The 20,789-nt window shown below is 45.1% G+C and overlaps 1 protein-coding gene across 18 annotated transcripts in view; it reads left to right on the top strand.

Moving 5' to 3' along the window:
- syne1a (spectrin repeat containing, nuclear envelope 1a) overlaps nt 1-20,789 on the top strand; it is a 114,124-nt gene that overhangs the window by 40,853 nt on the left and 52,482 nt on the right. For all 18 annotated transcript variants that reach the window (XR_009120165.1, XR_009120166.1, XR_009120163.1 and 15 more), the window contains 20 exons: nt 425-784; nt 2,814-2,950; nt 6,154-6,331; nt 7,454-7,636; nt 8,265-8,408; nt 10,144-10,299; nt 10,857-11,021; nt 11,090-11,262; nt 11,334-11,487; nt 11,718-11,861; nt 11,928-12,092; nt 12,182-12,499; nt 12,579-12,734; nt 14,490-14,660; nt 18,006-18,332; nt 18,430-18,582; nt 18,649-18,816; nt 19,099-19,275; nt 20,374-20,520; nt 20,614-20,739. Coding sequence is in view for 12 of the 18 variants with exons in the window: in XM_058056442.1 (XP_057912425.1) it covers nt 425-784; nt 2,814-2,950; nt 6,154-6,331; nt 7,454-7,636; nt 8,265-8,408; nt 10,144-10,299; nt 10,857-11,021; nt 11,090-11,262; nt 11,334-11,487; nt 11,718-11,861; nt 11,928-12,092; nt 12,182-12,499; nt 12,579-12,734; nt 14,490-14,660; nt 18,006-18,332; nt 18,430-18,582; nt 18,649-18,816; nt 19,099-19,275; nt 20,374-20,520; nt 20,614-20,739 (3,702 nt within the window). In the remaining 6 variants the exon portion in view is untranslated. The remainder of the gene's footprint in view (nt 1-424; nt 785-2,813; nt 2,951-6,153; nt 6,332-7,453; nt 7,637-8,264; nt 8,409-10,143; nt 10,300-10,856; nt 11,022-11,089; nt 11,263-11,333; nt 11,488-11,717; nt 11,862-11,927; nt 12,093-12,181; nt 12,500-12,578; nt 12,735-14,489; nt 14,661-18,005; nt 18,333-18,429; nt 18,583-18,648; nt 18,817-19,098; nt 19,276-20,373; nt 20,521-20,613; nt 20,740-20,789) is intronic.

Genomic DNA, 20,789 nt, shown 5'->3' with positions numbered 1-20,789 from the left:
TAATGTTTGACCGCTCTCGGATGCTCCATTGTAGTCTGTTGCTATGGTGATGTCCTCCATCGCTATCTCTTCTTAATGGACTCTAAAGGAGGCCAACATATGTGGAGAATTTAAATGCATTCAGCACGGTTACTTTCAAATCCCCTGTAGGCACGTTTCACTTCTAATAAGTTGGTTTATTAGCCCGTGAATGAAGGTAAAGGAGAGCAGCATGTGGAAAAAATGAAATATGCAAATTGATTTACATTCAATTTTCACGCTGGGATCCTAATTATCGCTATATAAATTGTTTGGCGGGCACTAGTGTGAAAAACGCAAGCAGACTCAAAAGACACACAGAGGAGACTTTATAAATAGCATCATGTGGTTGCCGTTTCTGCAGCCGCCAGTTTCCGTAGCAACTTTGTCTTCTCTCAACCCTCAGGAGCGTGTGGAGTGTGAACTCCTGGAGGGTCGGGAGCGCCTCAGCCGTGTGCGTAGGACGGCGGCGTCCGCAGCAGAGCACACGGCCGCAGGAGGCTGCGAGGCCATGGACCGACAGCTGGGGGCGCTGGCGCAGGCGCTTGAGCAATGGGAGGGCGCTGCTCTGAGGTCCCGGGACGGGCTGGAGGCCGCTCTCGCCTCTGCTGCCGCCTCGGAGGAGCAATACGAGGGTCTAACCTGTCGGCTGGATGCAGATTTGAAAGCGCTGGATGGACGGCTGAGGGGGTGGAGCCAGGATCTGATTAGAGCCGAGGGGCGGTGCAATGGCGAGGAAGCAGTGGCGGGATGGCGGCTGGCCAAGGTACTGTAACAGGGGTTTAATTACATATGTCAGTGTCCTAATTGTGTATTGTTCATGTCGTCATATTGAAATAACGATAAACTGTAACTTGGGGAGTGGGAAAAAAAACTGTATTGCTCTATCAATTTTGGTGATTAACGTCGTTCAATGGACACATTAAGCCCCTCCCCGCTTTCCCCAGCTGCAATTATTCATTCTTTTTGTCAATCAGAAAAAACAAATGAGTTTGTAAATCAGCTTTGCCGAGACGACAAGGCAGTGGCGGCTACAATCCAATCAGTCAGCCTCATTTCCTACCCATCATCCCCCACCGTTTACCTTCCCCACCGATGAGGTTATGTTGTTTTAGGATTAGGCAAAAGCCAATTCAATTTTGGTGCGCATCCAGAATGATTTTTTTCCATTAACTCCCCCAATGTATAGTCCCAGTCAAAATATAGGCTCTTTATCTCATCCTATTGAATGAGAGAATGTGTTGAGACTTTTGACTGATACTGTATGCATTGTATTGTTTACAACATCACTTTTGGTGTGGAGTTTTTTTAAAAGGGTCTGGAATGGGGATGCCGAGGTGTGGACTTATATTTTTGATTGACTTGGGACTTGACTTGGACTCTTGAGGTTTGACTTGAGGTTTTCAGTGAATGTGAGTAAAATGTGTCCCCATTCAAAGTATCCAGTGTGTGCCCCACATGATGGTTTGCTAGTATAAATATCTAGACCCGCTGCTAGTCTGTTTCAGACTTTACGCAAGGGGGAAAAAATAGCAGGTCAATGTGGTATGAGAAATCAGTTCAGATGTGACATGAGGGAGTGTGTTGCTAGTCGCAAGTCAAGTCAAGTCATGGGCTTGAAATTTGTGAGTCTTTTCAAATCATAAACACTGTTTAGATGCCTTGCATCATCACAAATTTCAAGCCCATGACTTGACTTGACTTGCGACTTGCAACACACTCCCTCCCACATCTGAACTGATTTCTCATACCACATTGACCTGCTATTTTTTCCCCCTGCGTAAAGTCTGAAACAGACAAGCAGAGGGTCTAGATATTTATACTAGCAAACCAGCATGTGGTGCCAAAAGATGATTTTTGCCTAAAATGAATACATTGAAAAAGAGAAGTGGTCTTATATTCTAGCCTCTTCTATTGGGGTCAATATGGTAAACCTGGTGTTTGGCTTTGGTATGACCCAAGGACCGATTGATCTTTGAATGATTTTGTGATTTTGCCTTTAAGATGAAGATTATTGTTAAAATGTTCCTCAAAGCCCTCAAAGCCCTAATTATTATATGACACGTCTACTTCTTCCTCCTAAGGTCTTTACGGTTGTCGTCTCCATTTGCAGTATCATGTTAACGGCCTGTTTTCGGCCATGTGCTGTTAAAGCAAAACACAGCAGAGAGGCGGAGTCAGTCCCGCTAACATTCTCTCCTCCTCTAGCCTGTTTCCTGTGTCCTGCGGCGGGTTGTTTTTTTTATATGTTCGTTTCAAGCAGTCCTGCATCTGCGCCGGCTGACAGCTGAATTCCACTGGGAGTAAGCGTGAGAGAGAGCGAGAGAGAGAGAGAGAGAGAGAGAGAGAGAGAGAGAGGAGGAGGAAAGCATGTGAGAAAGAAAAAGTGGTGGGATAGGAGACGGAAGAGAGCGAGTGGTACGGAGGGAGGGTAGGGGTGGGGGGTGGTTAGCTGGTCATACGTCAGAAAGCGAGCGTCAGGGAGGCAGAGCGGCTGCACATATTTCACAGGACAGGATTTTCTGATTGGGCGAGTGCAGTGCAGTGTGTGAGGCGTGCTGAGGAGAGCGGGAGGACGTTGCTCTCGCCTCCTTCCTGCCTCTTCCTCACGCCTTGGAGAACAGACATGCGATTGTGCAAGCAGCACTGTGAGTATGTGTGTATGCATGTGACAAAAGCCAGTGTGAATAGGAATGTGAGGGCACTTTTTTGAAAGCTGTCATGCGCGCGCACACACACACACACACACACACACAAACTGATCCAGCTGCGATCTTGTTTTGCGTTGTGTTCAGGACATACTGGAAGGCTTGCAGAGCGCCGAGCCCATGGCAGAGAAGTTGAAAGGTCAACTGAACGAGCTGGTGCGATACTCCAGAGACTTGGGCTCCCAGTCTGACCGAGTCACCGCTCTTATCAAGCAACACAACAGGTGAGAAGACTTTTTGGTGTGTGTCAAAAAGGTGAAAGTGGGATACTCTTGCATGTGTATATCGGAGGAATGAGCAGTAACAGGAATGTATCATATGAAATCATGATGAAATAGAGGAAATAGCAACTGTCCTTCTATCCGGGAGCACTCTGTACACTTTATCAGGGTCTGTAAATTGTTTATACATTACATAGTAATTGGTTTGTCACTAATAAAATGCAAGTGGCGGCCGGTGCATTTGGTACCTGGACCTCCAATCCACCTCTTAATACCACCACATGTCTGTAAATTAAGCACTTTGCCAAATATAACAAGCGCACAATATAAAAAGAGTTTTGCAGGAAAAATGTTTATTATTGTAGGCCAGCTACCTGGCCCTGTGTGGCGAATGTCAAATTCATTCATTCATTTTCTACTGTTTATCCTCACGGGGGTTGTGGGGTTGCTGGAGCCTATCCCAGCTGTCTTCGAGCGAGAAGCGGGGTACACCCTGGACTGGTCGCCAACCAATCACAGGGCACATATAGACAAACAACCATTCACACTCACATTCATACCTATGGACAATTTGGAGTGGCCAATTAACCTAGCATGTTTTTGGAATGTGGGAGGAAGCCGGAGTCCCCGGAGAAAACCCACGCATGCACGGGGAGAACATGCAAACTCCACATGGAGATGGCCGAGTGTGGAATTGAATTCTCAATTCTCCCACTCAACCGCCATGTGAAATGTGAAATTTGATTGGTAAAAAAAAACAGCCTGATTTGTATTACCAAAAGTGACATCCGCCAGCACTGTGGATTCTGAAGGCCCTGAGCAGATTAGACTAACATGGCAACACACTTGCTAAACTTCATGGAACAAATACTAGAATTTACGGCCCTATTTCTGGCGATGTTATACACAAGACACGTTATACATGTTATACGGGTGGCGTTTTTGTCAAAGCTCACTTTCGGTCACATGACGGCGACGGGTTGGTGATGTCATCGTTTTGAAAAAGTACCACAAGACGGCATTTCCCACTCTGGAAGTTTATTGTGTGGATACAATAAAAGTTACAAATGTAGATCAGACGGTCTTTAAGCCAGCAGAGAAGGCCTTGCTGGCCCTGAGCGCCCACCACTGATAAAATGTAATAGTGTACTCTTATGCAGCTTGTACGGTGTCGGGAGTCACAGAAAGTAATGTAAGCAATGTGAGGATGAGGTTTTGTAGGTGTGGTATAGTAAAATGTATACATCATACTTGGGTGGCCTCCCCTATTCCTGAAACAAAATTAGCTACATTTAGTTTAACAGGTTTCAAAATGTGTTTCTTTATGTTTCTCAAGCTTCTGGCACCCCTGATGTAATATTAAGCATTATTGTAATATTAAGGGCAAGTGGTTAGCACGCAGACCTCACAGCTAGGAGACAAACGTTCAATTCCACCCTCGGCCGTCTCTGTGTGGAGTTTGCATGTTCTCCCCGTGCATGCGTGGGCTTTCTCCGGGTAATCCAGTTTCCTCCCACATTCCAAAAACACGCTAGCTTAATTGCCGACTCCAAATTGTCCATAGGTATGAATGTGAGTGTGAATGGTTGTTTGTCTATATGTGCCCTGTGATTGGCTGGCGACCAGTCCAAGGTGTACCCCACTGGGATAGGCTCCAGCTTCCCCCGCGACCCTCGTGAGGATAAGCGGTAGAAAATGAATGAATGAATGAATGTAATATTAAATCCGTAACAAGATTGCACCTGCAAAACTGGGTCAACATTTTTTTTGTTGAAAACCATATTAATAATTTACCATAAACTAGTGGCCTCGGCTCTAATAGACACGAGACACTTTTACATTGCTTTCCCACCGTGACATGAAAGTCCCACTTTACATAAGCACGTTCAAATAAACGCCTGGTACTCTCTGCAGGTGAGCAAATAAACACCCCAGATTATTTGAACATATAAGAAACACAGCACACATATGCATCACATGCTGAATGACACATTTATTGCTTTGGGGGTACGTTTGTCAAATTGAAGAAAACATCTGCAAATATCAATATCAGCTTATTACTCGCTGTCGAGGGGATGGCTTGCCGCACATGATGAGACGCTGTAGAACATCCTCATTCCTTGCCATAACAATGACTCCCTGAGGAACAACAGTTGGCGTGAGTGGGCCGGATTTCTAAAGCACGACGATGCGAGGTGTTTGGAAGCGGAACAGCTAAGCTTAAGTTGTGACATGTGTCAGGAAAAAGACCGAGGTGAAAGTTGACCCAGACACCAGTTGCTTAGCGACATATCGCCTGGTTTGCTATTTTTTATTTTTTTGGCTTGTGTCCGTCTTCACTTTCATTTTGGCGGATGAATGCATTTTTTAAAGCCACTCAAGAACACTTGGGTGGGAATATACTGTCCATTCACTACTACACCACAATGCTAGAGCTTAAAGTGAAAATGGAAGTGCGTTGTTCTTGTAATATTTGGACTTATATGTAGCTCGGTGAATGTGTAAAATAAATAAATACGCATGGTAGGAATAATAAAATGTCTGCAGTTTGGATCACATCTGTTGTTTTTTGGAGGCTGGGCATTTTTCACCGTAAACAGATGTGTGTGTGTTTTTCTTCCTGCTGCAGTTTACTGACACACTAGTGAATAGCTAATCAGTCTCCTCACTCGTTTTAGAACAAAACACCCACTCTTCTTTGACCTTCCCACTAATGCATATACATGAGCATGCTGCCCTGACAGATACTGATGTGTACTATATTTGTACACAATTTTGTGTAGCACCTGTTTTGTATTATAAACTGCAGAAAGGATAGACCTGAATAGGATGTTTGTGTGTGTGTGTTAACCCACGCCTCTTTGTTAAATATGGCTGTCATGTCGCTTTGACGTCACCCTTTTCCTCACAGCATCGACCCGTCATCCCTCATCCTCCTCATGCTGTATGATCACCCTCGTGAACTCTCGCCCCGCTCATATGTTGCCTCCCGTTTAACCCCCACAGCCACCATCCCCCACCTTATACCCACAGCTCATCGCTTCCACTTCACCCACTTTTTTTCATAGCTCTCCACCTGCCTGCTTCTCATCCTCACATCCATCCACTTTGTACGCTATCACGCCATCTTTATCGATAGGACAGTAGGCACTTTCTTCTTTGTTCCTTCACCAAAGTTTTCACCCACTTCTTCTTTCCTCTTTTAGCCTCAGCCTCCGTGCGTCCAGGGAGTGCCAAAATAAGGAGCGCCTCCTGGAGCAGCGGTTCCGGGCCGCACTCAGAGACTTCCAGCAGTGGTTGGTCAACGCCAAAATCTGCACCGCCAAATGTTTCGACGTGCCACAGAGCGTGGCAGAGGCCTCCACCGCTCTGCAAAGAATACAGGTGTGATGTTTTGCAGAATTCTTGTTAATCGTGGAGTAAAAGTATACTTTGAACTGCATTGAATTTAATTTAGCTTGGAGATTTTGGAGACACGTCCAAAAGGGACACAAGTGTGCTTCTCCTTTGGAAGTATGTCTTCTAATGTTGTCCTCTGAGAAGCTGGCAGGTGTTAACAGCCTGGCAGCCTCTTTGGAGTACCGCAGGGCCTTGGCGAAGGGGCGGGTTCTTGCTGGTTCAGGTAGACACCCCAGTATTGCCTCAGCCGATAATTACCTGCCTGTGTCTGTCACAACAAAGCCTAGTCCACATTTATTAGTAGTCAGATTTGCGTTAAGTATGTGGAGAGTTCTATTTTTGTCTCATTGTCAGCGAGGATTTCAAAGACGGGAGGAAGTTGGCGTGCATCCTCTTTCCCAAGTTGCTGCTGTTGCTTTGTGAGGATGAGAAGGATTGTCACCGAGTGTACGGCGGCCCAGAGAGGGAGAGTCATGTTTTATTTATCATTGACCTGGTGAGGAATGTGGAACAATGTTTCCACATGGCCGACCTCCAGGAGGACTGGCGTGGGAGGGGAGGGGGTGGCTGTTTGGGGATGGGGGTTCATAAACACACGGATGTGTCACCCTTAATTGGTGGTGTATGAGGAGGAGGATAGAGAAGAAGCGGGAAGTTAAAAAACAAAAATGTGTGTGAGGCACAGATGGTAGAGTGGTCCCTGCTGCGCTGTTGTCATTTGCCGTGCTATGAGGGAGGGGTGTTTTGTGTACTGTACATACATGTGTGTGTGTATGTGTACGTTTAGTGTGTAAAAAAAAAACTCGCTGACTTCTCTAATCTGCCTACGCGGGTCAAGCCCCTCCTTGCGCCCACGCATAGGGAATTCATAATGGCTCTAATTGCGTCTGATTGTGTAAAGTGTCCATCATTGTGTTGAATTACCCATAAACGGGACAATGGAAGACAAAAAGTAAGTCACTTGGTTGTCACTCATTCTCTTTCACTTGCACATTTTCCTCCTGTTGTTTTCACTGTATATATATATATATATATATATATATATTTGTGTGTGTGTGTGTTAAACAGCTCCTTTGTCTTTGTCTTCTCGCGTGTCCCCCCCCTTAGGAGTTCCTGAGTGACAGGGAGCACGGCCAGGCCAGGCTGAGTACAGTAGGAGCCAGCGGGGAGCTGCTGATGGCGGTGGTGTCCAAAGACAGAGTGGAGGGGATCAAGGCCAAAGTGGCGACCGCCAGGGAGGACTGGAAAAGCCTGATGAATAACTTGCAGCTGAGGCAGGATGCGCTCAAGGTGGGGGTTTTTGTAGTTTGCCTTTTATTGAGCATGTAAAGTCAACATGGTGATGTTAAAATGAAGAGTTAAGCACGTGAATAGACTAATGTCAATAAGGATAATGAGAAAGAATGACAATAAAACAAGGAAGACTATAAAATAAATAGGTAGAAGAGGATAACAATGGCGGACATCCAACATTGGGTGTTCTTTCATCTGGGCATATGGCCGTTTATTACATCAACAACAAACGTTTGTGTTTGGAAATGTTTTTTGTAGTCTTCCCCATTCCATTCTCGCCAAAAATGATTAAAAAAAAATCTGATTCTCTGTCGACCAATCAAAAGACCACACTGATGCATCTCATGCCACCCTTTAGGCGGCGTAGTACTGTGGTTATTGTGCTAACGAAATGCTGGTCTACGGCACTAAACTACAATGCAAACTGCATTGCTTTGTAGAAACAGTGCTGAAGAGACAATGCGGTATGCTAACTGTGTGGTTTTTGCTTTGACATGAATCAGGTCATTGTCTTTGCTTGCTTGACTTAAAACCCTTTTATTTTTGGGAGCAAATCACGGAACTTCTCCATCTTAGTTGTGTATTTATTCTAATGAAATGTGTGTCTTTTTTTTATATTTCACAGAGCTTGTATTGTCAGATGACAGAGTTTGAAGCCAGCGCACAACCCTTGCAGGTGTGGCTCAACAGCGCCGAGGTCAAAGTTCAGGAAAGCAGTGCTCGACTACACGACCTCTCGGCCAAGAAACAAGAGCTTAGCAAACTACAGGTCAGCGCCATGTTATCCTTCAACGGAAAGCTATTGCACATCATCCACAATCCTTATGTGAGACATGAGCGCACTTTCTATTTTCTGTATGTTCTAAAGATATACAAACAGCTAAAAAGACGCAGGTAATTAATGCATGTATGCCTAAAAAGCCCACTATTAAAACTCCTCTGAAAGGTTTTATGGATTTATATACATAACATGTAATACTTACAATATTTTGCCCTATTTTAGTCTTTTTAAGCATCCCTAGATTATTGATCTTGTGTAAACTTTTCCAAACTCAAAAACAAAAACACAGCAGGAGCTGTGAGGCATTGTGAGGGCAAAGCTGTAAGCAAGCGTGTCATGAAGCTACTACTGCTAGTAGCTAGCCAGTGTCGTGTCACTACACAGTAACTTATAGTTCTTTGGCGTAACGGTGTTTATAACAATAATTATAGCAATGTTGCTGTAGCTTGGTTAATATGCATGGCGCATTATGTAAATAGGACGTTGTTGACAGTTTTTGAAGGGTTTTTTTTTTCAGAAATAGGAATAAATTTGTCCCATTACGTGTATTCTTAGCTGCCTTTTTTAGCTGTTTGTATATCCTTAGAACACACAGAAAAAGACATGTCTGACATAATGGTGGGCCAATTTTTTTTTTTTTTACAAATGTGCAGTTTTCGTGTAAGATGTTTAACTTCTATTTTCCCTTTGTCTTATAAATTGACGACTGAGTTGATTTTTCAAGGGCACAAAATACTGTACTCGCCGCTTTTCATCAGATAAGCATCCCCAAAGTGTAATCTGAAATCAGATGGGAAAAGAAGACCTAATTACATTTGTCGAGCACCACTGGATCAAAATAGAGCAGCGGCTTGACATAATAGTCACAGGCAAAGTCAGGGAATCTAATTAAATCCCCCTTCTGTCAAAACCCCGTTTTACCAGGATGCGATAACAGGATCTGTCATGTCTGGCAGAGGCACAAAAAAAAAAAAAAAAGGAGAGGAGCGTTAAAAAGATAAAAGCGACAAAGGAGGGGGAAAATATATCAAGCCTGTCGCAAAGCTCTGCCCTTATCATTGTTGGTATTTTTTTGTATGTACTCTGTTGCTTTTGTTTGGCCCTGCTACCAATTACATGCTTCCCCTCAGCACCTCAAGTACAATACAATACATGCTGCATAAATCCTCTTTTCATGTTTAGACCTCATACTGTACTACTTTTTGTCTGTGCTTGGCTTAAAGGTCTCCTATTTTGCCACATTGGCGTCGTGAAAAAAAAAAAAATCCATCATCTCATGTTTGCTCCACTTTGGAGAGGTTGCTTTTGAAATTTCAGATGTTCATGACGTGGTGACACCTAGAAACCATTGCAGACTGCCACTCTACTGTCGCTGTTTATTGGTCAAGGAGAGACCCACCATGCACTTCAATCTGTTTATTAAGAAGCAGAGAAATACACGTAGTGAACAATATCACAGGAGCTGCTGTCGGCTGCTCTCTACACCGCTGACATGCTGCTAGCACTCAGCTGACGTCACACACGTCACTTCATTTAGCTGCATGGTGACATCAGACCTGATAAATAGATAAATAATCATCCTATAATCCCAGCATCAAGGTCTTATTTTCATCCGATTATGGGACCTTTAAGTATTGGTACATTTTACCAATGGAGGTCAGAAACAGCTGTTTTTACGAATGAACCCTCATCTGTGCATCTCCTTCTTCAAATGGGACACCAGAATGTTCTGGAAGAGATGTTTAGTCGCGACGCAGAACTGGGCCACCTCAGAGAGAGAGCTCATCGTCTCTGGGAGGGACAGGCTGCGGGCAAGGGCTTCGTCCATCGAGTGTCGCAGCTGTCGGCGCAGTACTTGGCTCTCAGCAACCTGACCAAGGTAAGACCGTGTAAACCTGCCTGACGACACCCAATGTCCATCTTTCTGTTCTTATTCCTTGCTCAACATCGCTGATGGTTACCGTACCTGCCACGTGTAATTGGTCTCGCTAGCTGAAAAACCCATCTCCGAAAAAAGGTCCTGCAGCCGTATCATCACAAGAAAGGGCAAACGCTCTGTTAGCCCACCTACATCTTTTATCTGAAAATGTCATCTTTGAAATGTATGAGTGCTGCGGCAGCTGACCTTTGGCAAACCCTCATTAAGTGTCTGAATTTGACACACAACTTGGCTGCATCGTTCTTGTACTTTGGTGCTGGGAGAATTGAACTGAGTCTCTGCTTCCTTTTTAGGCTTGTTTGAAACTGTTGGTTATTATTGCAGCTTTGCCTTGCCTATACAAGTAGGCACGTATTAAATATGCATGAAGGATAACTGCAGACAAAATTAATCATGTTTTTCTGGTAATGTGGGGGTTGGGCTACTGAAAAAAAACCCAAAAATATAACAGAATTGTGATGATAATCAAATGGTTTTATTGTCACTCTTTTCTGCAGGACAAGGCCTCCAGGGTTGAGCGTATCGTAGGGGAGCACCGCCTCTTCTCTCAGGGCCTCGTAGAGCTCCAGGAATGGGTGTGCAAAGCTCAGAGGATCCTGGGCACGTGCATCTCTGCCACTTCTGATAAAGTTGTGCTGGAGGACCGCATGTTACAGCTGGAAGTAAGGAGGAACACATTGATTAAGTTTGACAACTTGATGTTTAATTAGCTCAAATCCCCGCGTTGCAGGCTTTGCTCGCCGCACGTCAAGAGCGGGAGATCCAACTGAAGATGCTGCTTACCAGAGGAGAAGCGGTCCAGCGGAACACGTCGGCTGAGGGTGTCCCGGTGATCCGGAAACAGATCCAGGACCTGAAGGACTCGTGGGACTCTCTGCTTTCTGCCTCCATCAAGTGCAAGAGGTTGTGCAGGATATGACAGTTAAATGTGGAGTTTAATCCAAGTGTTGACATGGGCTTGTGGGTATGAACAGCCAACTGGAGGGTGCCTTGTCGCAGTGGACCAGCTATCAGGAGGATGTGGGGCACTTTGTGCTTTGGATGGACCGCGTTGAGGAAACACTGAGCTGCTCGGACAGACAGTACTCTGAGATGAGAGACAAGACTGCCAACTTGGGAAAGACTAAGGTACTGGAATGTAAAATAAAAAAGAAAACACATCTTGACAGGACGGATTTTATTTTAAGATGTGTAGCAAAGCCTGCCTTATTTTTTTTTAATACAAAGCAATGAGCGCATACATGGGGCTCATCCTGCTGGCTCACATTGTCATACTGTTGTGCTATACATGTGTGCCTCGGGGGCCCCCTATGGGGTCGGCAACCTACAATGAATGTATGCGCGTGTTTTCATTCCAGCTTCTGTATGAGGAAGTGCTGAGTCACAGCTGTCCTCTGGAGACCATAGCAACAAAGGGAGCCAATATGGCGGAACACTGCACCACCCAGCAGGAAGTGAAGCAGCTACAGACCAGATACACCGCACTCAAAGAAAAAGCCAAGGTATGTGAATGTGTTGGTTTCCCACTGCTTTTATCTTGAATAGTTATCTTCAAGCTTGTTCTCCAGAACGCCGTGAGCAAGGCTAAGGGGCTGGTGCTGATCCACCAGGACTACCAGCGAGGGCTACATGTGTTTGAAGATTGGTTAGAGCAAGAACAGGCCACTCTGGCGTCATTATCCCATCTGGAAGGAGATGTTGAGACACTTGAGGGAACACTCAAGCAGCTCCAGGTATCCATACCGAACCTTGTTGACACTTAGAAGCCTTTTTAAAGCTCCAGTTCCTCAGGTTCTTACTGTACCTGTTATGTTCATCCTAGCTTCTCCAGGAGCACTGCTCAGACGGCCAATCGCTGCTGTCGTCAGTGCTGACCACCAGAGAGAGGGTCATCCCATGGGGTGTACCCCAGATAGAGGACAGAACCCTTGACACTGTACAAAGGGAGTGGGTGTCTTACCAGGATCGTTTGGAGGAGACCCAGACCCAGCTGAAGTCCACCTTGACCAGATTAAAAGAGATGGGGCAGAAGTTCCTTACTTTAGCTCAGTGGCTTGAGGAGATGGAGAAAGGGGCTAACTTGAGACCTCATCGGAGGTCCGATAGAGGCACCAAAAAGACTCAGCTGTCGAAACTTAAGGTTAGTACTTAGTAAGGCCCGGACATTCACAAGGCAGCAGCAAATAATATCTAATCTTCTCTGCGTTGCTTGTGAGCAGTCGTGTCTTCAAGCAGTGCTGACACGGCAAGGAGAAGTGGATGGCCTCTCCTCGCTATCCCAGCAGATTTTGGAAGAAGCCTACATCAGTGGTCATGTTAGCGTCACGACAATGCAGCTCACCGCCCGCTACCACTCCCTGCTGCTCAGCATTCAGGTTAGTCACTCTTTTGTTGAACAACATTTACCATAAACTATTGGAGGATGCCCCGTGGGATACATTCTGGTTGTCTATGACCTTGCAGTAGGAGTAAAATTATGATTATTTACTTCAATAAATAAATCAATTCATAAATCACAATACAGTCGTTCCTTGCAACATTGTGGTTTGAAAATGGCTTCCTCATTGTTATCTACTTTTTGTCCAAATTAATTCATAAATAAATGATTGACAGACAAGTTAGTCTGTAGTCTTAGTATGTTATCTTCTGGTCACCAGGCTTCTGTAATGATACATAAACCTCACATTACATTAACTTCACACTGCATGTTGTCAGCTATGGCACATCCAGCATGATGAAGTAAAGAAAAAAAAATCCTCCTAGTCCGTGTGGAAGCTGTATTTTTTTGGCTTTTTTGGTATTTTGTCGTTCTTCCCTACTCCGTTTGAAACCCTTGCTCGACAGTTATCTATGGTAGTGGTGTCCTTTTCTTATGTCTCTACAGTGATCCCGTACCGTAGCCTGTTCATTAGCAAAGGCAACTAGGGGTTCTGTTTCACGCTTACTATGCTGTAACTACGAAAATATTGAATTTATTAATATTGAGTCCCACTTTGTCGAGTGGTTAGCACACAGGCCTTACAGCAAGAGTGTGAATGGTTGTTTGTCTATATGTGCCCTGTGATTGGCTGGCGACCCCTGCGACCCTTGTGAGGATAAGCGGTAGAAAATGAATGAATGAATCCCACTTCACGGAACTTCACTTATCACGGATGAGGCAAGAATCAATTAATCGTGATAAACGAGGGATGACTGTAACCACATTTCTTTTTAGGGTTCCTGTTATTTAATTGGAGGTTGTAAAATAGTCTGTCAATCAATCACAGTACGACCTTTTATACTTCCATGAAAAGCCGGGACCTAGTGTGCAGTGTCATTATAGATTGTATATATTGCCTTTAAGAGGGCTTTTCATCCCATGCTATTATTTATTCCATGGGGTATTTGGACTTGAAGCAGCTTTGAAGAGACTGTGTACTGCTCTGTGTACTTAGATCCAGCCTCTCCATGTGTTGCCTACTGCTTTTATGGGGGGTTCTTTAAAGAAAAATTGATGGGACACAGGCACTCACAGTGCACAGCATCTGGAGTGAAAATGCTACACACGCACTTGATTGATTTTTACACCTTCGGGTGACACATCATAGCACGCACACGTCTCGCCATCTTTCCACACTCTCAAACTTACTCCAGCTTCAACACTAGGGGTGGTGGGGGGGCTGTTAACTCCCTCTCAGAAAAAGGTGTGCGCTCAGCAATACCAGCTAATTGGAGCTTCTCACTACAGGATTGGGATGTGGAGTGAATAATGTGTCAAAGCCACAAAGAAAGCCTCTCCATCCTCATGGTGTTATTGACTCAAAATCGCAGTCAAGTGGATAATGCACCTCCCCTCCCACCCGCCCCCTCTCTTGTAATAAAAGGGGGTGGTAGGGATTGAATATTTTTTGTTTTGATGGCGGTTCACAGAGCCTTTTCTCCCTAGTGGTTGAAACCTGCTGGGATGCAACTTTGAAAGAGGAAATGAGTCTTATACTAACAATACCAGCAGAAACAACCTGCAGGCTGTAGTTGTTTTGTATTAAATATCCAAATAACGGCAACTGAATCATGATAGATTCACATGCAGTCGCACAATATTGATTTTTCGTGCTCTTATATTTGCTTAAATCTATTTTCTGATCTTGCAGGACTCCATCAAGCAGCTGCAGGAGGAGCTGAAGAGTATAGAAGAGGCCGAAAACCTTTGCATGACCTTCACGGATTGGCTCAGCTCGGCACAGAAAAGCTTCACGGAAGTAACTGACACCTCCGAACCCCTGGACCGCAACACGATGGACAAGAAGCTGAAGAAACTAGAGGTACTAGTCGACCCTTACACCCAATTGTTAGTCAGAAATGACTGCCTGAACCAAAATACAATTACATAGATGGACTCCAAATTGCCATAGTGTGAATGGTTGTTTGTCTATATGTGCCCTGTGATTGGCTGGCCACCAATCCAGGGTGTACCCCGCCTCTCACCCGAAGACAGCTGGGATAGGCTCCAGCACCCGCGCGACCCTCGTGAGGATAAGTGGTGAAAATGAATGAATGAATGACTGTTCTAATAGTTAATAACACAGCAATAATAGCAGGTACTGTTTGTAGCTGTATTCTAGCTAAAACTCAACTCTGAATCCCTGATGTCACTTCCTGTCCACAAGTCCGGAAGGCATTTATTGCAACACACTTGAGCACGAGTCTTATTTATGTCTTAAATGGCTTATTTCCTCAGATTACATCTGCTATATTGGGTAGTATATGCGTAAATGTAGGGGTGTTAGATATGTGTAGAGGGCTCTAATAAAACAAAAAACCTATGTAGAAGGTTGTAAACTGGTATTCTATGCTCTAACTATGAAAATACTTGATTCATACATAAGGAAATTAATTAATCACAATCGGAACCAACTAACTACAATAAAGAAGTGATTACTGTACTTAATATTGTGAGTTAGCCATACTAGACTTTAAGGTTATCACGTTTCAGTGTAGAGATGGCTGTAGGCTGGAAAATCTTATCTAATCTTGTAACTGTAGAGCTCTTTTTTGGCAGCTTCAGTATGCTTGGCCAAGGAAAATGTGTGATATCTGCATTTTCTGTGATTTTCAGCTCAAATGGCCACTTTTGGCTCAGAGCTTTTGCTTGCTAGATTTGAAGTATTTTCCACAAGTGTGATACGGCCTGGATCACAATGCTCGTATCGATTGTCTCTTTATGAAGACAAAGCGGACGCTGCCTTAGAAGAAGAGCGTTAGCAGGGTGTGACACCCCGCTGTGAAGGCGAGGATGAAGAAGCAGCAGCAGTGTCAGGTTCCTGCTGGCTCAGACTCCATAATTGATGTGGCGCCCTTACTGCTTCGCAACACTCTCATTTCCAAAGTAACAACTAATAAGCTCCTAACACATCACATGTAGACGCTCACACTTTCAGTAACTATTTACGCCACGTGGTGCACGTCACGCAGCCCGGCGGAGTCTGCACTTATCCTTGCATCAGATCGATGCCAATGCTTCTGAACAGTAAGTTGAGGCGTTTGGTCACCACATGTGCCCTTCCATTACTTCACCGGTCGTCATCCCCCTGTGGTGAGCTCTCCAGGGCTATTCATTGAACTGAGATAATTATGCAACGACCCAAAGATTACCGATCAATAGCAGAGCGACGGGCCATCAGTTGGATTTGTACTTTGTTTCAGGCTAACTTGTAACACTAGAAAGGTGTACTGGCCCTTCTCTGGTTAGTGGTCGTGAGCTTCTAAAGATTTAACCCCATGTTTTTCTTGTCTGTTTTGCCACTGAAGGGTACCATTCATTCATTCATTCATTTTTTTACCGCTTATCCTCACAAGGGTCGCGAGGGTGCTGGAGCTTATCTGCTGTCTTCAGGCGAGACCCAATCACAGGGCACATATAGACAAACAACCATTCACACTCACATTCATACCTACGAACAAATTAACCTAGCATGTTTTCGGAATGTGGGAGGAAACCGGAGTCCCCGGAGAAAACCCACACATGCATGGGGAGAACATGCAAACTCCACACAGAGATGGCCGAGGGTGGAATCGAACTCGGGTCTCCTAGCTTTGTGGCCTGCATGCTAACCACTTGGTTGCTAAACACCACTTCCTTTTTTTAGAAGTCGTCCATCACGGTTAAATTGTTTTTTTTATGAAAACCCATATGCCGATATTGTCCAACTCTCAATTTCCGATACCGACACCATACCGATATGTGTAACATGACATATCTCCAATGGTGGAATTAACATATATGTGTTGTATAAAGCATTTTAATATTGTTAATATCGTGAAAAAAATTTAATACTGATATCAACCTATGCTGATATCGGACATCCCTAATATTAACGGAATGTTTTGTTTTTGTTCCAACATTTGTTTTAACATTATTAGAGCTCCGTATACATGAAACAACACCCCAATAGTCACATTTACACTCCTATTATTCTTTGTTTACATCACATTGCAGGCTGCCGTATCACTACAGGGACATACAAGTGAGCTAACTATTTAGCCTCTCCAATTTGCTTATTCTAAACTTGAAGTGTTTCAGACGGACAAAGAAGCCAAAACCTACCACTTCCACACGGAACGAGAGGTGAACTTTTTTTCCACTCTCTCTCGGCTCAAAATTATTTGTTATTTATTCTCAGGAAGTTAAATAGGAGCTTTAGATTTATACAAAAATGTGTAATATACATATATAAAGTGTAAAATATGATGCAGACAGGATGTTGGCACACACAGCGGGTGTACACAAGACTTTGAATAATTAATGTTAGCATGATAGAAGACCGTTTAACAACAGCCTAAAGGGCACCCAGTGTGCAGGACCTCATAAATAATGTTCAGCAGCCTGTAATGTCTGCTACTTTATCAGCGTTAATGAATGAGTGTGGCACCTAAATGCACCATATGGACCCTGGGATCTTGAAAGGCTGGCAGCAGATTATACAGACACTTGATGCGCGCTGGGAGGTTAGAGGAGAATGTGAAGTGGGCAGAATGTGATACGGTCGCTTGAGCAATTACGGCAAACGTTTCTTGTTTTCAGTTCAGGTTGTGTGATGTGTGGATGTCTTATTAAGGTCATCAAGAAGGAACAAAGGTGGGTCGTTAGAATGATTGGGCGTCTCGGTACGCAGCAAACACGGACGTGTGCAGGCAGACACATCATATCATTAGCAGCCATAGCTGGAGATGTCTCCTGGCATTGCGTAGCACATCTCCACTCGAGCAGTAATAGAAGCATGATGAAAGCAAGAAGGCGTCCCATTGAGCTTGTGTTGCGGTTACCCTGGAAACCCCCGTGGCTCCTTCTCCCCGTTAAGGGCCTCTTATAATTGGGTCCTCCTTTCATATTATTCTCTGTGGTTTCTCCACACCATGACCTGCCAAGCCTCTCCCCAACGCAACACACAGGTGTCAGCCTACCTGATGGCTACTGAGCCTTTTGAAACACTACCAGAAGGTGAAGGACAAAGAGAACCTGAAAGTCCCTTCAATGTGGGTCACATTTGCTACAAAAATACAGGCTGTTTGAATAGTACAAATAATGTGAAGAACAATGTGAGAATCACTTTGTGATTGTTTACGAACTCCTGTTTGATTGATGATGATTAATTGACTCCATCATACAGACTCTGCAGGCTGATCTCCATCACGGTCACAGCTTCCTGAAATCCCTAAGGGAGACGGCTGAGCGGGCAGCAGGCTTCCTGAACGAGGCCGGAGCAGAGAGCTTAGGAGGGGAGGTGGAAGCCCGTCTTTCCCAGATGGAGGAGCTCTCGGGCTGGCTCAGGCAAGAACACAGCTTCCTGGAGCGTGCGTCGCTGCTAGCGAAGGAGTTTCAGGACCGCTACAAGGCTCAGGCCCAGTGGCTGGTGGAGACAAAGGCTTTGCTCAGCTCTCCAGTGGAGCCCAAGGCTGAACTATACCAACGGAGGGCACAGCTTGCCAAGTACAAGGTTAAAATGGCTACTTTTTACATTGCAATCATGAGTAAGACTCTGTTAGATAAGCATCATTAATGAGAAGGATTATATTTTTGTTCTTCCCACCCAGGCTCTGCTACAGATGGTCCAGTCCCAGGATGGCTCCATCAGGTCAGTGGTGGAGAAGGGCGACGCTTTGCTGGCATCTGTCCATTACCCCTCCGTCAGAGACAAGATGAACAAGCTGCAAAAGGACTACAGTGACCTGTGCAATATGGCCATGGTAAGAAAACATGAAGGGGACTTCTCCTCACGGTCATCCCGTCTTACGTATCCTTCCAATGTTAAGTCCCACGTGGAGCATCTCAGCGGCCATGTGAAGGAGCAGGAAGTGTACCACAACAAGCTCCAGGAGGCAGAGCGATGGCTGCTGCAGATGTCCAGCAGGATGGTGACGCCTGACCCCAGCATGAGCCAAAGTCTGGAGGCGGCCACTCAACAGCTGGCTAGACACAAGGTGACCATGACATGTTGTCACATGATATAAACACATAGGAGCTGTGTGAATGATGCAGCATTGAATACACACTGTACATATATATTATATATATTTTATATACTGTAGTGGAGTAGTGTCCTTCAGAGCCTTAACCTTCAAACTCGATCCCTTCACGGCTGTCATAATAATTATCCCGTAAGACCACATTGTGTGCTATCGGTGTATTGTGACATCCTGTGTCATTGACCATCCTGACATCTTTTTTTTTTTTTTTTTACTCTGTCCCTTTGTCCTCCACAGGCCATCATGGAGGAGATAGCAGGCTTTGAGGATCGCTTGGCAGGCTTGAAGCAGCGAGGGGACCACCTGGTGCACGGCTGCGACGAGCGCGTGCAGAGTCGGCTGAGACAGCAGGTCCAGGCTCACCAGCAAGGCACCAGAGACAGCTACTCTGCCATCTGTAGCACAGCGCAGAGAGTAAGTAAAGATGGGGGGGGGGGGTCCTATGCTGGCTGATTTTGCTCCTTACCGTTATTACACCATTGGTTCTGTTGCTGTTTTGTTGTGCAATACACTTATTAATAAATGTCTCATGTGACCATGAGAGAGCAATGTTTTCCTTTCTATGTTAAAAAATGTAGCCGTAATCTACATTATGAGTTTTCATTCATTCGGAAATCATTTTCTCACATTATCTTCCAATTAATTATTTGCTGTTTGAATGAACAGCAAGCAACAGCAGCAAGTCTCATAGTGGTTTAATACGTTTGCAGCGTACGGAATGTAATTTAAAGCAGTGATTGTGGCACACTTCTGTTCTAATGGATGAGTAAACATTTTTCCACGGCTACACGTGGATGCCAAATAAGGCCACAGCCAACATATCAATGTCATTACTGTTCCAGCCGCCAAGGCGACCACTTAATCCTAACCCAATCTGACACCTTAACCGTCTCTTGACGACAGTCCTTCCCCACCAGCCTAGAGGGCACGGCGGCGGCTGCCAGGTGGAACCCAACAGCCGCCGCTCTCAGGCGGACCCCCTATGCCAAAGTGGCTAACTCAATCCCGCCGTATTAATCTCCAGTTTATCCCCCTGTCAACTCCATGGTTTCATGCCTGTGCCACTATTCCAGAAGCCCTCTAATCCAGCGCCACTCTGTCATTCTGGCATTCTCCACTCTTGTCATCATTGCTCACCTCCCGAGACGCCATCATTTTTTTTTCCACCTCAGCCAATCTGGCATTTCCCCCTTTAGATGCACCAGTGGCTGCCAACTGCATCCCAATGTAAGCTCTAATATCCTGCCTGCCACTTTGCACCGAGCCAGCCAATAAGCCTTTGCCAGAAACTTAGGGCAGCGTGCCAATACATACCCCCCTTCTTCTGTCTTTAGAGCTTCCATATTAAGATTGTCAATCAAACATTGCTGTTTTGCTCTCCCCTGGAGGGTATGGCCACCTCCGCATTCAACACCTGTCAAATACGCTGCTTGCTGCACAGTGTCTGATTTGCTTTAGTCAGTGCCCATCAACAAAAACAACAACGCTGATATCTTCTGAAATGGCTTTTAGGTATATCAAAGCCTGGACCATGAGCTCCAGAGACACGTGAATCTCCAAGACACCCTGCAACAATGCAAGACTTGGCTGACATCTGTCTCGGAGCAGCCCGAGCCTCCTGCACAGACCCCTCTGAGCCTGGAGGAGGCGCTACAGCAGGTCCCAACACATTTTCGATTATTTTATGCTTCCATCTTTGTGAGAACTGAATTGAATCCAAAACCTGTGAACATTATTGCCTTGTTTTGACAGGTGAAGCAGGAGCGGGCCCTCCAGGAACAGGCCAGCACTTACCTCCAGCTGGTGTGCTCCTCCTGTGACCTCTCACTCTTAAGAGTGCAGGAGGTGGCTGCCGCTATCCAGCAGGTCAAACTACAGGTCAGTCGGCTTTATTATATTTATTATTTCATTGTTGGAGTTCATTGTTT

The sequence above is a fragment of the Doryrhamphus excisus genome, chromosome 19 (assembly GCF_030265055.1).
Source record: "Doryrhamphus excisus isolate RoL2022-K1 chromosome 19, RoL_Dexc_1.0, whole genome shotgun sequence".
Taxonomy (NCBI): Eukaryota; Metazoa; Chordata; class Actinopteri; order Syngnathiformes; family Syngnathidae; genus Doryrhamphus; species Doryrhamphus excisus.
This window is presented reverse-complemented; position numbering and strand designations above follow the sequence as displayed.